The sequence below is a fragment of the Lepidochelys olivacea genome, assembly GCF_965140295.1.
Source record: "Lepidochelys olivacea isolate rLepOli2 genome assembly, chromosome: 1".
In the NCBI taxonomy this organism is placed as follows: Eukaryota; Metazoa; Chordata; order Testudines; family Cheloniidae; genus Lepidochelys; species Lepidochelys olivacea.
This window is the reverse complement of record NC_140411.1, coordinates 177,955,844-177,975,836: the sequence shown is the minus strand read 5'-3', so window position 1 is coordinate 177,975,836 and position 19,993 is coordinate 177,955,844. Positions and strand designations below refer to the sequence as shown.

At 39.2% G+C, this 19,993-nt stretch overlaps 1 protein-coding gene across 4 annotated transcripts in view; it reads left to right on the top strand.

The window, feature by feature from the left end:
* USP25 (ubiquitin specific peptidase 25) overlaps positions 1-19,993 on the top strand; it is a 147,095-nt gene that overhangs the window by 113,330 nt on the left and 13,772 nt on the right. For 2 of the 4 annotated variants that reach the window (XM_084619796.1, XM_084619799.1), the window contains 5 exons: positions 2,791-3,019; positions 5,254-5,454; positions 7,107-7,246; positions 15,483-15,596; positions 17,911-18,006. In XM_084619796.1, coding sequence (XP_084475922.1) covers positions 2,791-3,019; positions 5,254-5,454; positions 7,107-7,246; positions 15,483-15,596; positions 17,911-18,006 — 780 coding nt within the window. The remainder of the gene's footprint in view (positions 1-2,790; positions 3,020-5,253; positions 5,455-7,106; positions 7,247-15,482; positions 15,597-17,910; positions 18,007-19,993) is intronic. The other 2 variants (XM_084619797.1, XM_084619798.1) reach the window with 2 other exon arrangements.

The following is a 19,993-nucleotide window of genomic DNA, read 5'->3' as shown; positions in this document are numbered from 1 at the left end:
TTAAACTTGAAGTCTACTGCTGCAATAGTATAGCTTTCAAGATGTGTGCAACAAGAATCCAGCAGACATTCTCCTACACAGATCTTCACTCTAGGCTTTAGTTCTTTATAGTAATAAACCTGAAAGATAGCTTAAATTTTTAATATCAGACTGGCTTATTAGCACTCAAGATTGCTGTATGAATAGCATTGGGATCTCTTCCTCTTCATTTTGTTTTTCTTATATTGCTTGCCTTAGATTAAAAAGCCACTCATTAACATCTTCAGTCCTTCTAAAAATCTCTTTTGTATTAAGGATAATAGTAATATTTAATGCTATTTTTATGGAATTGATATTTTTTCCCTTGAACTTTTTTAAAGAAAAACACCTTTACCATTTTTAAAGGTCTTTTAAGGTAGAGTGGATCATTCTTCCTTCTCTACTCTTATAGTTTGTAACACTTCTCATCTCTACTGCAAAAAGTCTTCAAATTCTGTCATAGGTGTTGCCAGAAGATGGTCACTAGCTAGCATCCTATGTCCCTAATGTGTTTAGAGTCTTATTGCTAACTTATTTGATCCTTGTATTCTACTGATCTAGAAAACCAAGGCAGATTTCTTGGAGAACCCCTCTTGGCCTTACTCACAGGTTTTTTGGTTATTTACAGCCACTGTAGGCAAGGTAGACTGTGTAGTCCAATAAGGCATCACTGTGAACAGAGGTTAATGTGTGTTGATGACTGGTAAAAACTTAGACTTGTCTCCACATCTGCAGCAAATCTTTGTATCAATATTTTCATTGATTAGGAGCTAAAGTTCATGCTCTTAGACACTGAGGAAAGTGCAAGGACGTATACTTGTTGGCATGGTCTGGCCTAGACATAGATATGAAGTCCCTCTTCTGTTATCTCAAAATGAGGGGAGGACCCTCCACCTGGCCATGCTTCTCTCTATCTAGCAGTTTCTTCACTGACTGAACATAATAAGAATGCAGCTGTTTTCTTGTATGCTTCTAATTATTATAGGTCTCTTGGTACTCTCAAGATGTACTCTTTTAAAATGTAAGTGTTCAACTTTATGATGTACATGGAAATGAAGTGACTGAATTATCACTGATTTTATTAAACCACCAATATATTACTGTTAATTTACATGGGCCTTTGCAAACTTAGGTATAATGCATTCCTTGTCCCAAAGAGTTAACAAGTCCAAGTAAAGCAAGACAGACACACTGGAGGGAAAGACATGAGATAATAGTTAATGATATGCAGAATGTAGGAATGATAAGAAGGGAGGAGGGATTGCTTGAAGAGTTGGACGCTAAATGAGGGGGGAGAGGGTGAGCACCTGGCATACAATAACAGGAAGTCAGTTCTGTGCATCGAAGGCTGGAGCAGAAGAGTAAGATCACAGGGTTGGGATGAATCCAGGAAGCGAAAGCATGTGGAGGGTGGGGTGGGAAAATAAAAACAGATGTGCAGACTGCCAAGATGATGACTTTCCTTTTTTCTTTTCTTTACTGTTTTGTGTTAATTGGGAGATGGTAGAATCCAGTGAAAACTTTAAGTGATTTTATGTATTTTGCCAGATGTTTTAGTATAGGTTGACTGTATATTTTACCTGGCTGTTTTTTCTTCTAATTTTATTGTTTTGTTCTGTTATAAGACGCTTAGATGCCTATCAACAAATGGCTTATTAATGTATTAAATAGGGTATCTTCTCTGTGTCAACCATTTGAGTACTAAAATTGGCCATCTTTGACGGGCAGATGACCTCTGTTCTCTTAATTATTTACTCAGATGACAATAACTGGTGCATTGAGTGCACCAGTTATTATATGAGGAAACCATTCATTTATGTAGTTTGTTAGTGATGCAGTCAACATGATCAGACAATTAGAACCTAAACTCAGTATATTGTTTGACTTATTATTTGTCTCTGCTGCAGCACGCTTGTATTTATGCTTTGGAAAGACTTGGTTAAACCGGGGAACATGTGACTCAGCTGCTAGATGGGTTTTTTTTTACCGTTAAGCTTTTTAACAATATGTAATCTAGAGTTTGAAGTTTGCTACTTTCAGATTTGAGAAAAGGAAGGTTGAATTCATAGTTTGTGGCTGATTGCTTGAAGTTCCAGACATGGTACTTGAACTTGGCAGTGGTAGAAGAATCGTGATGTTTGCATGATGAGTTGTAGTCACTCTGGGATGGAGCTGATCTAAACGGTCTGTGTGTCTGTACTGTACACTGGAGAATGAAAAAGAACATGCTCTGAGGAAGACATCTATTGTCTTTAGTCGATTGCTTTTGAAAAGTTTGTAGTGACGATCTGAGTGGTGCTTGACCCAGGTAAATTGTCAGTTAGGAAAATAAAGCTGTAGTCTCCTTGTAACCCATGTTACTTTGTCTGATTTTTCAAGTGTCCAGATCAGTATTCCGAGCACAGCTCGCTACTCTCCCACATCTGGAATCCATATAGAGGCCATCACTTGCAGAGGAGGTGGTTACTTACTGTAACTGGAGGTTCTTCTAGATGTGTGGTCCCTATTTAGATTCCAGTACCTGCCCTCCATCCCCTTACTGGTAAGTGGGACTGGCATTAATACACAAGACTTGGATGCACCACACAGCCAACGCGTGATGTACAACCGACGCTACTATGAACAGTTCTGGCACCAGTGCTTGGCACGCATGCACACGCACATCTGGAATCCAAATAGGGATCCCACATCTTGAAGAATCTCCAGTTATAGTAAGTAACCTCCTCCTACTGTAATGGCAACAACATTTAAATTATGCTTTCTTTCTGTTAGGTTCCTTATCGGTTACATGCTGTACTCGTTCACGAAGGCCAAGCTAACGCAGGACACTACTGGGCATACATTTATGACCACCACCAGAGGAGATGGATGAAATATAATGACATTTCTGTGACAAAGTCAACTTGGGAGGAGTTGGAACGTGACTCTTTTGGTGGTTACAGGAATGCCAGTGCATACTGTTTAATGTATATCAATGATAAGGAACAATTCTTGATACAAGGTAATGTCTGGGGCATATTTTCAGCATGAAATACAGTATGTGGAAGTTGTGCTCAAGGTGTTGACTTCCTGAGTGATTCTGTTGCTTTATTGAATATCTGAACTATGGCTAATTAAATTTCAAGCTTTTAAATTCTGCTATAATTATAACTTGTATATAATACTTTATTTACATGTGAAGTAATAGTCATATGATTATTTTAATTCCTATTGTTGACTAAAATGTTACATATGCATTTTTGTTGAATACAAAGAAAACTAAGCAACCTCCCCCCCAAAAATCCCCATGTTCCTGTGGAGTTCAGCACAAATGCAACAATGATATCCTGCTTTTATACGATTTTACAAGTGAACATTGCTTAATTGTAGATCAGCTAAAGAATATTGTAGGTGTTTAGATAAAGCGCTGTCCAAGTTATAGCCCTAAAGATGGGGTTGCTATGTGGAGTGATGTCGGAATCTTTAGTGTTTAAAGAAATGAGTAGAAAGTGAAATGTTTAATTCTGCTCATAGGTATCAATGTTTATAGTTTTCTAGAGGGCAAAAAATACTGCCCATCTTTTGAGTAGTAAGTATCATAAGGTCACAGTACGAAGTGCTTCCACATTATTAAAATAGCAAAATAAAATGTTTACCAAATGAAGACCTCATGGTAAGGGCATACTTTATCACAACACCAGAGAGTAAAACCAAAAAAGTTAAACGTTAAAAGCTGTAGAATAGGTCACTTTTACATGTTCTCAGGAATATTTTTCTTGCCTTCAGCCACTTAATATACTTTTTTATGGAGTGTAAAAACAAAAACAAAAAAAACCTGAGACTTGTAGCAAATTATCAAAATGAGCACTTCATAGCTAACTTACATTTTGAGTTCTTCCTTGTGAAAATCAAAACAAAGGAACACAGCAGGAACCTGTTTATTTGACCCTGCCTTAACCGGCTCTCTGCATTTACTGAACAACCAAGACTCCAGGGCCAGAAACAACCGTTAGATGGCACTGCAGCATTGCATTTTCCAGTTAATCTGTAGTTTTGATTATCTCTTCTGGCCCCAGTTGGCCAGTCCCAATTAGACCGGCTAAAACTTATGTAGTTTGAAATTTCTCTCTTCAGATAACACTTCTTGGGAACACATCCCTTGTTGCATTAAATCATGTCCAACCAGAAAGCAATGACTAGGGAGTATATGCATATACTTCCACAGGAATACAAATGTTCACTGCAAAGGTACATGACAGAAAGCAGTCCCACTGCTCGCCGTTCTTGTCTGGTCATGATAGACAAGTATATATTATGAATACATTGTGGTGATGGACCATGTGTTCCTCAATCCTATTTTTTATAACTAGTTTGTAGTTTAAATCGTAGTTCAAAAATGTTTTAGAAGAAAATATATATTCTCCTCCGCTGTCCCCTCTTGTGGCCACAGATGGTGTAGACTGACTGTTCAGTGGAGATTGGCTGTTCATCTGACAGGACAGACAGGAGAGTTTCTTATGCCTATAGTGCTATGGCACTTGGGGCCTTCACTGTTCTCTCCACACCCAGACATGAGCGAATTGGTCCCAGAAATCAAAGGACTACTTGTTACAGGTTACATGGATCTTCAAAACCTCACTGTGTAGAATGAGAATACCATGAAGAACTTGGATTTTTGGTTACAACTTAGTGACAAGTTTCTAAGCCTTAAAAATGTAAAGCAATATAAATCTATCTTCATAAGGTAAAAAGTTAGAAATTTCACTTATTTTTAAATGAGAACTAAGATTAGCCTCAACATTTCTAGATCCCCAGATTCATAAGGGGCCTCTCGCCACAGTCTTCATTGGCCCCAACTTGTGGCTCTGCCAGTCTAAAAGTTCTAAGTCTAACTAAGACCAAGTGGAATGGAAAGCAATTGGTCCCTTACGTAATTTTGCTGTGAACGTTTTGATTCATAGGCTGCACACAGCCCCAGAGGTTTGGCTTTCTAGGTGGTAATGAGCTTATGGTGCCTAAGTGCAAGACTTAAATTGCAGAAGCAATATGCTTCATGAACTCCACCTCCAGGTGAGTAAGCTTCCTGCATATGACAAATGATAAACTGAGAAGCATGCATAAATGTGGGACAACTTGTCTAATTTCGCTGGTATATTGTGTGCTTTCAAGAATGCTCATTCTGAATGCCTTTCATCCACGTGTATCCCTGTCGCCTTTCATTATTCTGTGAAACATATAAACTATGTGGTTTTACAGAAGAATTTAATAAGGAAACGGGTCAGATGCTGCTTGGAATGGATACGTTGCCTCCTGATTTAAAGGACTATGTCAAGGAAGACAATAAGCGGTTTGAAAAGGAACTAGAAGAATGGGATGCAGAACTTTCTCAGAAAGTACAACAGGAAAAGTTGTTAGCATCTCAGACACCCAGGATGCCAGCACCCTCCTCTGCTCCAGGTTGGTCTGCATACATTTTTTATGTTGCGGGGGGGGGTGACACAAAAATAAAGCTTTGCATGCACTAGTGCCAGCTGTAAACTGTCTTATCTTTGAAGATACTGAACTGTTTTTCTTCACATCTGAATTGTTTTCAGCAGAAGTTCTATAAAGTAACCACATCTGAAGTTTGTTTGGTTTTTAAATGGGCATTGGTTTCTGTTGGGGGTTTTCTTTTCTCATTAAAATAAAAAAAATATATATTTAAAAAAAAAGCCTCCTGGATGGTCTTACCAATGTTGAGTACTTTCTGCCCTTGTGAAGTTCCAGTACCACCTCAGCTGAAGGCATTCTTCAAAATTGAAAATGTGCCCTGATTTTTCAAAAGGGCGGAGTAGTTAGCTGCTTCTGTTGGCCTTTTATTTTAAGAAATTGGTATTTCCAGAGTAGTTTCCCTTGCTCCTTTCTCTAAATTTTCCTGGTACTCAGATACTCTAGATTTACAGTAATGCAAGAGCAGAAGTTATCCGTAAGGAGAGGGAGCAATTGTGTGGTATATGGGATATTTATTGTAGTAATGGAATTAAATTAAGAAATAGGAAACCTTAGGCTGATTACCAGGAAAATACTGAGAATGTTAGGGATGGTGTGGTGGACTCCAAAGAATAGTGGTGGAAACTCCACTGCTTGGGACTTACCTGACCTGAACAGACAATTGGTGAACTACTTTTTCAGACGGTCCCCCACTGACATAGAGAAAGAGACTAGGTAAGGTTAATAGGCTATGTCCATTTCTAGCTTTGATGGTTCTACAGTGTAATACTTAAGATGACTAGATGCGGTTGGATAGCGGGAGACTGTCATTCATACATTCTTGTCACTCTTGGATCATTAAAGATGGTATGCTCATTTAGTAGTGACAGACACACACACATCATAGTTTGGCCAAATGGATCCAGAAAATTGGTGTACTGATAATGTTAAACTGCATTTTTTTTATTCCAAAGAGTGATTTCATCTTCTAAATGTCTTGTTTTTCAGTTACTTGGAACAACCTAGTTTTTGTTCTCTGTATTAGTGATACAAAACATTTAATGAATTTCTCTTGAAATTTACGAGCAGGTGTTTATCCTGTTTTTGTTTTACTAACTGAAAGCAATAAGCAAGTCTGTTTCATTTTCCTTAGTGAAGATTCTATGTTTAAATGGAAAGGAATTTGCTTTGTCTTAGTTGTTTGAAAAGTAAAATGTATTGATTGTAATGTATGTTTATTTTGCAATGTAAACCTTTTAGATTTAAACTGTTAGCTATTTTAGGCCACAGTCCCACAAGGAGATTCAGGAAGAACCTTACACTCATGCACAGCCCGAGGCTCAACATGGGTACTGTGTTCTGCTTGAGCAGGGCTTACAGGCAATTCAAATATGTTAAATATGATTTTAAACTTTTTTTAATCCTAAAACAGTTCACTAAGCTCTTCCAGTGTTTTCTTAAACTAGAAAAGATGGGACTAATTTTGAACATGGATCTAAAGCAGATTTGTGTGAATTATTTGTCATAACTTGCATTTTTGTGCAAATTTCTTTAGCACTTACTTGTTAATCCAAATAATATGGATAGACTTAGCTATGTTAAGAAATGGAATTGCTTATCTTACATTTTTTGTCACTAAGTTCAAGCAGGAGAACCAGAATATTTAGAGCAGCCATCAAGAACTGATCTCTCAAAGCATTTGAAAGAAGATTCTGTACGAGCAATCACTAAAGCATTAGCTGAACAGGAAGATGGAAGTCCTGAAACTGTCATGCAAACGGTGAGGATATTTTCAAGATTTTAATACCCCTTCTTTTGTTATCTTGCAAGTGGCAGGTATTATAATATCTGATAAAAGAGAAAATTATTCCCTCGAAGAGAGCATTAACCTTTTCTTAACCTTTATACGCTATTCAGAAGAAATGGAGTATACCTTAAGGCTGATGATAGGGTAAAACTAGTGACATACATACATTGTATGTAGTTATCATACTTCTTTATGGAGTACAGTATGTTGTTTCTTAAATAATGGTCACGCGTCTGTGTCCACCTACAATTAATAATTTTCTTGTTATGGGAGTATATTAAGTAGTATTCCTCCCAGAACACTAAAAGATATTAAGGGTTTTTTTAAAATTTGAGTCGTCAGTATCCCTGAAAGGTTTCATCAGTTGATGTAGCTTTTAAGGTTAAGCATTGTATTTATGGAGGATATATGTAAAGGTAGTTGAATACTTGAGGGGAGGCATGAATATCCTGCTTCAATTCTGTTTGAGCTAGGATCCTATTCTAGGAGTTAGTATTTGAATTCACATGTCTTCGAAACAGGTCTTCATGATTCATCACATGTATATATTTAACTTAGAATACACATGTTACGCCAGCCAGAATATTGGGTAATTACTTTTTATGTGAATCCTCCAAAGACTTCCAGTACTTCACTTCAGATAGTCTTCAAGTAATTTTGAGTACTGAATAGAAGTGCAAATAGTAAGGCTGCTTCACGAATTATGAAGCTAAAATTCAATGAATTGTACGTTCAGCAAATATTCTTTGACCAACTGTAGGTATAAGTATTTGATCAAATATGTTTGCATAAATAGAAATACATTTTGAAAGCACAAGCAACTTTATTAGAATAATTATTTTTTTAAATCAAAATAATGTAACGTGTCAGTTTATTATTTATTTCCCCAGTTTGGCTTGCTAAGTCATCGTGGAGCAGTGTATGAACAACAAAAATAAATAAAACAAAACTGTGGCCTGAGTCCTAATTGTCCAGAGCTAAACAAGCCCACCTAGTCCCAGGAACTAACAGGCAAGCATATATACCAGTAAATGCTCATATTTCACATCAAGAATTAGGATACTTCTGTGGATCGAGTACACTTGGAAATGGAATCCTGGATTGGTGCTTAATCAAAGCAGAAGTGTGTTTCTCCTGTCTCTCAACCATTGTGATGTCAAGAGAGCAGAGACACTGCTGAGTTGTGGTTAAAATCAATGGGAAACTAATCTAACTCTTGACACCAAGACATACTGTCACCAGTATTTCTAGTTTAATGTTTAACTGGCCGCCTGTGTTCTCAGAGAAAATAATCTGTCATGATTAACAGAGCCTAAATCAGAAAAATCAATGCCAACATAGCAAAACAGACTGGGAAAATTATATGTTGTGCCTTGTACCTATTTGTGTTACCCCAAAATGAGGATGTGAAAGTCCTCAACGATATCCTCCCTACCCTTGTCTTCTACCTTGGGGTCTGCTGGCTTCCCTCCAGGTACGCCAGGATAGATGCATACTAGCTTGGTTGCAGGGAACAAAATACATCAGTTTAGGCCTGTCACATGGAATAAACAGTCCCAGTGAGTTACAAGATTGTGGTTGAGGGGAGGAATTAACTGTAGGAGAGGCAGAAATTTTATTGTATGTTTGAGAAACCTAGATGTCTCCATGTTAAGTCGGTAACAGAAAGTTTTTCTTCAAGTAGTGTCTCTGTAGCTGCTCCATTTCAGGCACTCCTGCACCATTGATCAGAGGTTTTTGGTTCCAGTGCCCATTCGGCCTTTATGCTCTCTATACATACTCGTGTCCCGTACCAAAGTTATATAGGGCTGCACAGAAGAACTGCCCTCAGTTCCTACTTGACCACCTTTAGTCTAAGATGGAGTGCTGCACATGCCTGCTTCTACTACCTGCCTTAGTGTTATATACGTCATAGTTGTATATAGTTGTACACTGTTTGTTTTAGGGCTTCTGTCTTTCCCTTTTGCTCGTGTTTTCCCAACTTGCAGGGTCATTTCGGACTTGTATTTTCTGAGGTATGCCGGGATCACCAGGCAAGGGAGAAGACTTATGCTACCTTGGCCACCTTGAGGTCCCAGTTACCGAAAGCATCCAGGGCTGAGGCACCTGCCTCCATGTCTGCAGGACTGAAAGCTTTGCAATCTAAGTTGATGGTATTGACAAGGAGCAGGCGTATTAAATCTTTCTCAAAGATGTCTCAGTAACCAGATACCTCAGGCACCAAGAAGAGTGCTGTTGAGGCTCCAAGTGCTTCTGGTATCATGAAGATGTCTAAGACTGCTTCTAAAAGTCATCCCTCTGCCAAGAAGGACTCAATACTGAAGACCACCTCTGTTTCTGGTGGTCATGTCCATGCAAGCAGACAAGTGCCATCAGATTCTTTGGTATCCTCAGTATTTAATTCGGTGCTCCGGACTGTTATATCTGAGTCTATGCTTGGATGTGCTCGTTCCTCAATGCAGACGAGTCAGGTATCTACCTCGGTGCTGATATCAACCTCCAGAGTTCCTCCATTACCAGAGGAGTTCAGATACTCACGAGACCTCTTCATCTCCAATGAACCAGAGTCTCCAATGCTTACTGGTACCACGCATCTCTCATTACTGAGGTCTTCTGGGTCACTCTCTAGTCATTTCTCATTGTGACACTCTACTTCTCTGACTTACACTATCCAAGGAGAACAATTATCATCTCCATTAGAATGTGTGGAAGAGGAATCTGATTTGATTCACAGCTTTCTGTTTAAGTGTTTCACGTTTATTCAAGGAGAGTTTGCTCTCCTCCGCACTTGGAGAGAAGGGAAGATAGATGATCCCCACCTTCCTACAGCTGGAGGGGCAGGAGGCAAGGGCTGACAAGGATGTAGCATCTTGCACAAATATTTCTTGATGAGGCTATAATTCCTCCAACACTTTCCATGGCAGATGACTTTCCAGAGTTCTAGGAGCTGATGAAACAAACTGCTCTTCTGCACTTCCTCACAAGGGATTTGGACTCCCACTATAAACCCCTGGATATTTTACATTCCTCAACTTCAACATGTGTGGCACTTCCAATTAATGAGGCTCTTCTAGAGCCAGCCAAGACTGTCCGGCAAACTCCTGCCACAGCACCCCCTGCATGCAAACATACTAGCAAAAAATACCATATGTTCTGGTCATGGATTCAGAATTTTTATTTTCACATGTGACACGAAATTTCTTGGTTGTGGATGTAGTTAGAGGGTGGGAGGCAATACAAAACCAATGCTATCCCATTTAACAAGGACCAAAAGCATCTTGATCTTTTTAGTCGCAAAAACTACTCCTTTGCAACACTACAGTTCAGGATAGTAAATCATCAGGCATTCATGTCAAAATATCACTATCTGAATTACAGCAAATTTAGTATCTTTATTAAATATTTTCCACAGGACCACAGTGAACAATTTAAGACCATCGTAAATTAAGATCTGGCAAAGTAGTCTTTACAGACTTCCTTGGATACAGCCGATAGTGTAGTCTGTTCCATCTCCACCGTGATGCAACAAGCACCAGGGCTCCAGCTGTGCAGCTTCCACAGGGAGGTACAGCCTACTGTAGAGGGTCATAAGTTATTTTCAGGCTTTACAGACAGCCTCTTCACACTTTGAAGGATTCGAGGGCCACTCTTAGGCCTGGTCTACACTGGGGGGGCGAGCTAAGTCAGTCTAAGTTACTCAACTTCAGCTACGAAAATAGCGTAGCTGAAGTCGACGTACTTAGAGCTACTTATCTCAGTGTCTTCATCTTTGACTGCTGACGCTCCCCTGTCAACTCCGCCTACGCTCCTCGCTCCGGTGGAGTACCAGAGTTGACGGGAGAGCACTTGAGGTCGATTTATCATGTCTTCACTACATGCGTAGACATGTCCTTAGATCCCTTGGGATCTATACACCTATAAATGAAAGGAAATTTAGCAGGTGTTAGATGGCCCAAAGATCTTGCAGAGTTTACTTTTCTACTTTCTGTAGACGACCTTAACCTTGGGCCAAGAGACCAAGATATTCCAAAAAGAAAACTACTACTGACAGAGCTACTTCATCCCAGCCATCTGCGGTGGCTAAGCTCCAGTTTTGATGGCTTGGTCAGGAGTCTGAACCACCCCCTCCACAGAGACTTGCTGTTGCACTGTCCTGTCCTGTCCTCCCCTGACTCGGATACTGCCTTTCCCAATTCCATCCTGCATGGGCAACAGTAACATCTGATAAATGGGTTTTGGAAGTCATAACAGGTAGTTATTCCATCCATTTTACCTCCACACCTCCCTCCCACCCACTTCCCCTTCTCTGTTCAGGGACCCAACGCACAATCAGTTGCTGAGAGCGGATGTCATCTCCCTTCTATGCTTAGGGGTCATAGACTGAGGTCCAGTCCAGCATAGGGGAGAAGGGGTCCCCAAAAAGAACAGAGGATGGAGACCAATAACAGATCTCAGACTTCTAAACAGCAGCGTCAAACAGATTATCCCTAGCTGACAGTTCAATGGGATAGATTTTATAGGACTTTCTCTAGATGCCACGATAGCCAAGGCTTACTTACCTATGAACATGTTCACAAACCTGAAAATCTTGTCTGAAGGACTCTAAGTCCTCAACCTTGACAAGAAATTGTCTTCAGCTGTAGGGTCATATGGCAGCTTGTGTCTTCATTAATCCAACATGCCAGATGACATCTCCAGTGTTTACAGGGATGGTTGAGGACCACTGACACACCAAACGAGCACAGTCTAGATAAACAGGTCTCTGTTCTCATTGCGTTCCAGACTCGCTCAATATGTGGAAGAATCTTTCCAAGATCTGTATGGCAGTTCCTTTTTTTCAAGCTCCTCTGACCATTATCACTTCAGATGCATCTCTCTAGGGATAGGGAGCTGATCTCAAATCACACATCATCCAGGGCAAGTGGTCTCCCCAAGTGGGTTTTCTGCACATCAACATTCTGGAACTGAGACCAGGCAGGAGGGTATGCTCCCTCTTCCTTCCACTGATCAGAGCCAGATCCGTCACGATCATAATGTACAATGCGACCTGCATGTTCTACATCAGTTGTCAGGGCGGGACATGTTCCCCTTCACTCCGTGCTGAAGTGATAAAACTCTGGAATTGGTGCATAGTTAACCAGATAGTCATCTCATCATCTTCCCTTCCAGGTATTAAGAACACCATGGCTGACTACCTCAGCAGATGCTTCTCTCAGAGTTACAAGTGGGAGTTGGATTCAGGAGTCCTCAGCAAGATATATTTAACATAGGGGTTTCAAGAAGTGGACTTTATTGCACTGCAGCCAATGCAAAGGGCAGTAAGTTTTGTTTGAAAAGGGGGACCTGAACCCAATCACTAGGAGATTCCTTCCTCATCTCATGGATGAAGGGCTTCCTTTTTATGCATATTGGCTAATACCGTTGCTCTTGAAAATTCAAAGTCAAACAAGACAAAGTTGTCACGTTTGTGCTGACTTGACCATGAAAAGTTTGATGTCCTTATGTCATTAGACTTGCTTCTCGTCCACCACTGCGACTTCTGATCAGTTCTTGTTTGTTGTCTCAGGGCACTGGTCAGACACTTCATCCCAGTCTGGAATTTCTCTGGCTCCGGGCATGACTCCTCAATGGTTCTCTGGATTAAAGACTACCCGTTCAACAGAAGTGCAACAGGTGTTATTAAACAGTAGAAAGGAATCCATGTGACATGCTTAACTTCAAAAATGAAGGAGATACTACCTCTGGCAGACCCATTGACCAATTTCTCCTGCCCGCTCTCTTGCTTCGTTGTCCTGGACTACCTTTTTGGAATTAAAAAGATCAGGTCTTCCTATGAGCTTCATCAAGGTTCACTGAGTAGCTGTAACAGCCTTTTGTTCCCTCATCAAAGGTTTTTCGGTGTTTGCTCACCCCACGATATCAAGATTTCTCAGAGATGTGGTTAATCTTTTCCCTCAAATTAGAGAACTTACTCCAGTATGGGACTTAAACCTGACTGACAGTTACCTTATGAATTACCCTTGTGAGCCATTAGCCATGTGTTCATTGCTTCACCTATAGCTGAAAACAGTTTTTTTTGTTTTTGTTTTTGTTTTTTCTGATGGCCTTCACTTCTGCCTGGAGGGTCAGAGAACTGGAGGTTTTAATGACAGACCCTCCTCCATTTCCTGTGTTCTTCAAGGAAAAGGTCTTGTTCCGACCACATCCAAAATATTCCTCTAAGGTATCTTCCAATGTTCTTATTAACCAGACCATTCATCTCCCAGACTGCTTGTTTCAATTACAGACCAATCAAAAGATCTGCAATCTCTATTCGCAAAAAGAAAAGGAGTACTTGTGGCACCTTGGAGACTAACAAATTTATTTGAGCATAAGCTTTCGTGAGCTACAGCTCACTTCATCGGATACAGACTAACACGGCTGCTACTCTGAAACCAATCTCTATCCAGAAATTTTCAAGATGAAGATCTGGGTGTGTCATCTTATGTTATGACTTTGCCAACATCAACCTTATTCTAGAGCATTAGCTCATTCTACAAGGTTATAACCTACTTTCATGGCATTACTGAAGAATGTTCCAGTTGCTGAAGTGTGCAGAGCTGCAACCTGGACTTCAGTACATACTTTCTCCAACCACTGTGCTTTGGTTCATGTCTCTAGATCAGATAGCATAGTTGTCAATGCAGTTTTGTCTTCAGTATTAGACTATGTTACAAAGCTCCCTCCTCCTTGTCAGAATACTGCTTGGGAGTCACCTGAAGTGGAGCACCCATAGGGACACTACGAAGGGAGAGAGGTTACTCACCTTGTACAGTAACTGAACTTCTTCAAGATGTGTCCCCCTATGGGTACTCCACTACCTGCCCTCCTCTTCTCCTTCTGAGTTTTTTTTCTGCAGGACTTTGCAGCAGAAAAGAAACTGAGGATGATTTGTCTGTTCAGCTCTGAATATCCTCAGTGTGGGGCACAAGGATGTATAGGGTACATGCATGAGCCAAACAAGACCTGCTACCAAAAGTCTCAGATTAAAGGTGCAGGGATACACATGCCTCTGAAATGGCGCACATGTAGGGACACACATCGCTAAGAACTCCGGTTACTGCACAAGCTGAAATTTTCTGCCACAAATTAAGCAACTTTTCAGTATAAATACCTTGTTTAGTAACACTGTGCACTGTCTTCTAAACAACTAGGTCCTAAAAACAGGTTTTAATTGGTGCAAACATACTTTTATTAGCTGGTTTCAGTAATCTTCTGTTACATAAGCATGTACAGTTCAGACAGACCCATACTGTCGTCTTTTCCTTTCTTCATTTTCCCTTCTCTTCACAGCCATCTTCCCATTCCTTTATTTTGCTCCCTTTCTCATATTAACCTTCTCACCCAAGCTCTTCCCCCAGCTTAAAAAAAGAAAACCCAAACCCAGCAAAACTTGTGACAAGCCATGTGCCAGTCACCACCACAATCATTTACTTGTTCTACTTATGTCCCCTGCCCTTTTTTCTGTTCCTGAGTTTCCAGTGGTAAGCTCTTCAGGACCAGAACTCCATCGTCTTGTGTGTTTATACAGTGTCTGTCTGGGACAATGGGGCCTGTTCCTTATTGGGACTTCTGGGTGCTAATAGAATATAAATTATTATTATTCTAGTTCTTACAGCAGAATATAGATGTTAGAGGATTTTGTTTCTGTGGCACATGATTTCCACGTGACTCTAATCCAAGCAAATTGTCAGATGGCATAAACTGTGATAGCTCTGTTGAAGTCAGTGCAGCCAACCATGACAGTTTGATTTCAGTGGTGCTAGGACAGTTTATACCAGCTGAGGATCTGCCCCTTAGTTTCAAAAAATTTGTCACAAGAACACATTAGATCACTTTAGTGCTACAGTAACAGAGAAGGTATAAGCATTAGAATGACACATAATTTTACAGCAAAAAGAAAAATCACTTTTCTAAAAAGGTGTTAAGACAAATTGAAGGCCAAGACTTGTGGAAACATTGAGTGTAAAATTCACTACTTAAGATTTTTCATACCTTTGAATTTCTTTCAAAAATCCAAATAGTGGGAGAGAATGCAGGTGGTCTAGTACCATAAAGTCTAGCAAATCCCAGCAACACAGATTGTTTTACTTATCAGTCTATCATTTTGTTTTTTCTTTTCTCTTCTTTTTTCTGACTTTTTCATACTGATGATGATTTTCTCCTGCAGAGCTCTGATAACACCCCAGCTCAACCAGCTCCTAACCAGCGTGTTGTAGAGGTGGCGATTCCTGATGTAGGGACTTTTGTGATTGAGTCAGAGGAGGGGGGTTATGACGATGAGGTACCTTTGATTGCAGTCTTGTGCACAGTTGCTACACTAGTATTTTCTTTTGCTGCCTGGTGTGAGAATTTTTTGGCATGTTTGCACATTGTGGCGCTTAACAGATATCTGCATAACTGAAAGCTTAGCAATTTGTGTTAATGATCTCTTGAAATTCACAACAAAAATTTACAGAAAAGAGCAGCAGTTACCCTAATTGGGCACATTTTTTATGTGGTATGAAATGATTATAGGAAGGCACATATATTTGTACCTTTGAGCTATTGGAAGTTTAGTATTATCTTAGGCTAAGTGTAGTCTATGAAATATATTTATGAACGACTATCTTACAGTTTTTAAAAAAAATTGTAATAACAAATGGCATTCTGAATTTCCTTGTTTTTGAATAAAGTTAAGGTTCAAACTACATCTCTTATCTGCCAAGCTTAGACATTTTAGATTCAGAGGAGCAAATTGTCCTACAGATACAAGCTGAAATATTTAGACACAGAGGCATGAGTTAAGGACAGATTAGCAGCCAACTGTGTTTCCTGGCTCTTGACTTTTCAATTGTATTTCCTTTTATGCTAGGGCTCCAACTTACAATGGTAACGGTTAAAGAAGAAAAGCTTAATGAAAAAGGGAAATATTAGAAATGTTTAAAAATTCTCATTTATTTCACAATTGCATTCCTATGACATGACTAATGGAAAAGCAAATTAAGGGTTAAGTTGTTCCTTGTGGTGCAACTTAAACTTCAGCTCTGGAGGAGTAGACCAGAAAGGCATAGAACCTCAGAGCTACCCCTCTGCAAAACCATTTCCTTCCTGCTTTTCCCTTTGCTCCAGAAGGATAGTAGTTTTTTGCTGGCCTAGATGTGTGGGAATGCAGAGCCAGGGGTCCACCCCATACCCCACTACTTCCTGTCTGTTTGCTCAGAGAGGGGACATAGCTGGTGCACGGTGCCTGCTTACTCAAGGCACCTGGGCCTATGTTCTGAGTAACTCATGGAGCCATGTATTGGTGGGTTACTTCTCTGTGCAGCAGTGAGTAGGTCAAGTCATATTCTACTCCTCAATTGTGAGAAACTTTAATTGGCAGAATGGGGTGGAGAACAAAACTTAAATTGGTACTGTTGTATTTGTGAGATGTCAGACCCACTGTGATCTGAATGCAGCAGTTATATATCTGTGACCTTATGTCCTACATGATGCAGCTCTAAAGAAAGTTCTTATGATACCCTGACTAGCTCCAAGGGAATTGTTGTTAATGTTCACCTTTAAAGACATTCACAACTTGGCCCCTCCCTACTTATCTGCCTTTGTCTTACAGCACTGCCATCCCACATCCCCTTCTTTTCAGTGGTGCTGATCTTGTGTCCATTTGTTTGCTGCTTCCGTAAATGTAGTTGTGCTTTTTTACATGCTGTCCTTACATATGGGATGTCCTCCCTGAACTATTCCCAAAGCTCTCTGCCCTCTCTCCATAAAGACTCACTTTTGTTGTGATGCCTGCCAGAAATTAGCCAGCCAATGATGCCTAGACTGAGGGGTATTTGGAAACAGAGCTGTTCATTTGTTTGTATATAAGCAGGAAAAAGACCTTTCAAGTAACTTGAAAGTGTCAATCGGAGTATATAAATAACTTGTGTAACTGCATAATCTTACTGGTTTTACCTTTGTCTTCCCTTCCCACTTCCCTCCTGTTGGTTTAAATTTGTTGCTTCTTAATTCAGATTATCGTAAACCCTTCAGGGTAGGGACCATGTCATCTTGTGTGTTTGTACAGCACCTAGCACAATGGGATCCTGATTTTTAAGATATAATTTATGTAGTAATGCAGTTATTTAATTATGAAGTATCTGGAAAAAAGGCAAAATGATAAAAATAAAAATTTGTAGTATTGAGCATCATAAACATTGTGAATGGATTTTTTTATTTGAAATAATAGAAACTTGCTAGTAAGACAGGCTCTCTTAGGTTAGTACTAATTCATTTTGCAGTATTTGTGGAATAACAGTGTTGAACAGTCTCTTCTTTCCTTGGACATTTTGCTCATGTAATTCTTAAATTGCTTTCAGTGCATTGGGAATAATTATTAGTACTTACTTTATTCTAATGTAAACATCTGTTAGATCATATATGGCTGTTGCTTTGGTAGAAGTAAAGAAAAATGGTATTCTTTTGCAGAACGTAAACGCTAACACTGAAGCATTTGCCATTCCATTGTATGCATGCAGTAGGTTGTTCTTTGTTGCATGAGTCTAAAGGTATATTGACTTAAATCATTAAAATATTAATCATTCAAAACTTTTACCTTAAATCCCCTGTGGCAGGTCATGCTGACCCCGAACATGCAAGGTATTATCATGGCTATAGGTAAAGCCAGGAATGTTTATGACAGGTGTGGGCCAGAAGCAGGGTTCTTTAAGGTACAACTAATGTTTCAATCTTTACTTTTCCTCTGATTATTTTTTAATTTTTGTAATACTTTTTCCTATTAATGCATATTATGATTGTTCTGGCATTTGTCTGTTTTCTTTTTCTTACCTTCAGTCCACAGTTAGTAATACTTTTTGTCCTGACAGAAGCATATAGAAATCTTACTGGGGTGTGTGTTAACAATAAAGCCTTCTGATACCACTAGTCACAGCTTCTGACATTTTCTAAGAAAGATAATATTAAGGCTAGTTGTGTGAACTTGAACAATGATGGCATTTGTCTACATTTACAACACTGCAGCAGCGCCACTAGTGTTTCAGTGGAGACATTACCTACACCGATGGGAGACCTTCTCCTCTTGGCATAGGTACTCCACCTCCCCAATAGGCATTACCTATGTCGATGGGAAAAGCCTTCCTGTCAACATAGCACTGTCTACACTGGGGGTTGGGTCATTAGAACTACATCACTTAGGGGGGTGAATAATCCACACCCCTTAGCAACATAGTTATACCGACATAAATTCCTTGTGTAGACCAAGCCTAAATGCAAACTTCCACTAGCATGTCTCTGAGAACTCCAGCATTTTCACACAGGAACATCTCTGTGTTCACCAAAGCTTTTCAGAGAAATGTTATTCTGACTCTTGTCCTCCATAAAATAACAAGCTGAATTGTTTGGTTTGGTTTATTTGTTAGTGTCAGTATTATCCCTTTTGTATAGTGTAATTTATTATGGGGAGATATTGTTTGGGGTGCCCATTCTTTAACTTTCTAAAGTAACATTACATTTAGAAAACCATACCCAGATGTTGTTAGTTTTCCTTAATATGTAAATTTTCTGAATTGCTAATGCATAAGATTTTGAATCATCAGTGTGCCAGTGGAAGAGCCACCAGGAAATAGTGCAGAATCTTTTTTTTTCCCCCCCAAGTGAGAATGTGTGTTTATGGTACCTTAAAAGGAAAAAAATGGAACTTGAAATGTTTTTTTACCTTGGGGAGTGTGTGTGTGTTAACATTTGTTTTAAATATGCATAATTTCTGGTGAGACAGATACAGCCTTCTATACTCTTACCATATATAGTGAGTTAGTTTGGTTAGAAAGTGTGGTGGGAGTTTACTTTTTCCTACCTGATAGAGCTGGCCAGGAATTTTTCAATTAAACATTTTTCATTGGAAAATGCGGATTCATCAAAACAACTTTTTTATGGGAAAAGGTCATTGCAATGCATTTCCTGTTTTTTGAAAAATTCAAATGAAAAGTGCCACTTTTTGGTTTGAAATGACTTTTAGTTTTGAAGTTCTATTTAATGCATAGTAAGAAATATATATGGGAAAAGGTCATAATGGAAACAAAATATTTTGTTTGATCTGATTTGAAATTTTGTTCAGTTCACACAAACTTCAGAGATTACTATTTTTTGTCCTGATTTGATATGGGGAAAATATTTTAAATCTCAAAAATTCCCATGGGATGAGAGAACCATTTCACACTCAGCTCTATTCTGCTTACCTTTCTGGGGTTGGCGATGGTGTACTTGTATATAAAAACCATACGTACGATATTTTCAGTTAATACTTTGGCTTAAATGCGCAATTTGATAGTGAAGTGGCTTACTCAGTTTCCTAACTTGAAGAATATTAAGTGCAACTTCACGTTACTTCAGCGTGGTTTTCCATAGTCTCTTAGCTGCTCTGTGCTTAATAAAATTATATGCCATTTTATGTTTTGCATGGTATTTTACGTATAATAGTGCTTACAAAGATAATTTTCTGTTTTTTCTTTAGTTTGCTTTCGGATATGTTTGCTTTACTATTCTTGTTGAAACATATTTGAAATGAGTCACTCTTTCTAAACTGAAACCTGAAGTCTTTATAGGGTAGTTGTCTTAGTTTTCAGAATCTAGCAAATCATATTCTTCAGGATTTTTGTATATAGCTTGCTTTGAGAAATTGAAAGAATCTTTCTCTGATAT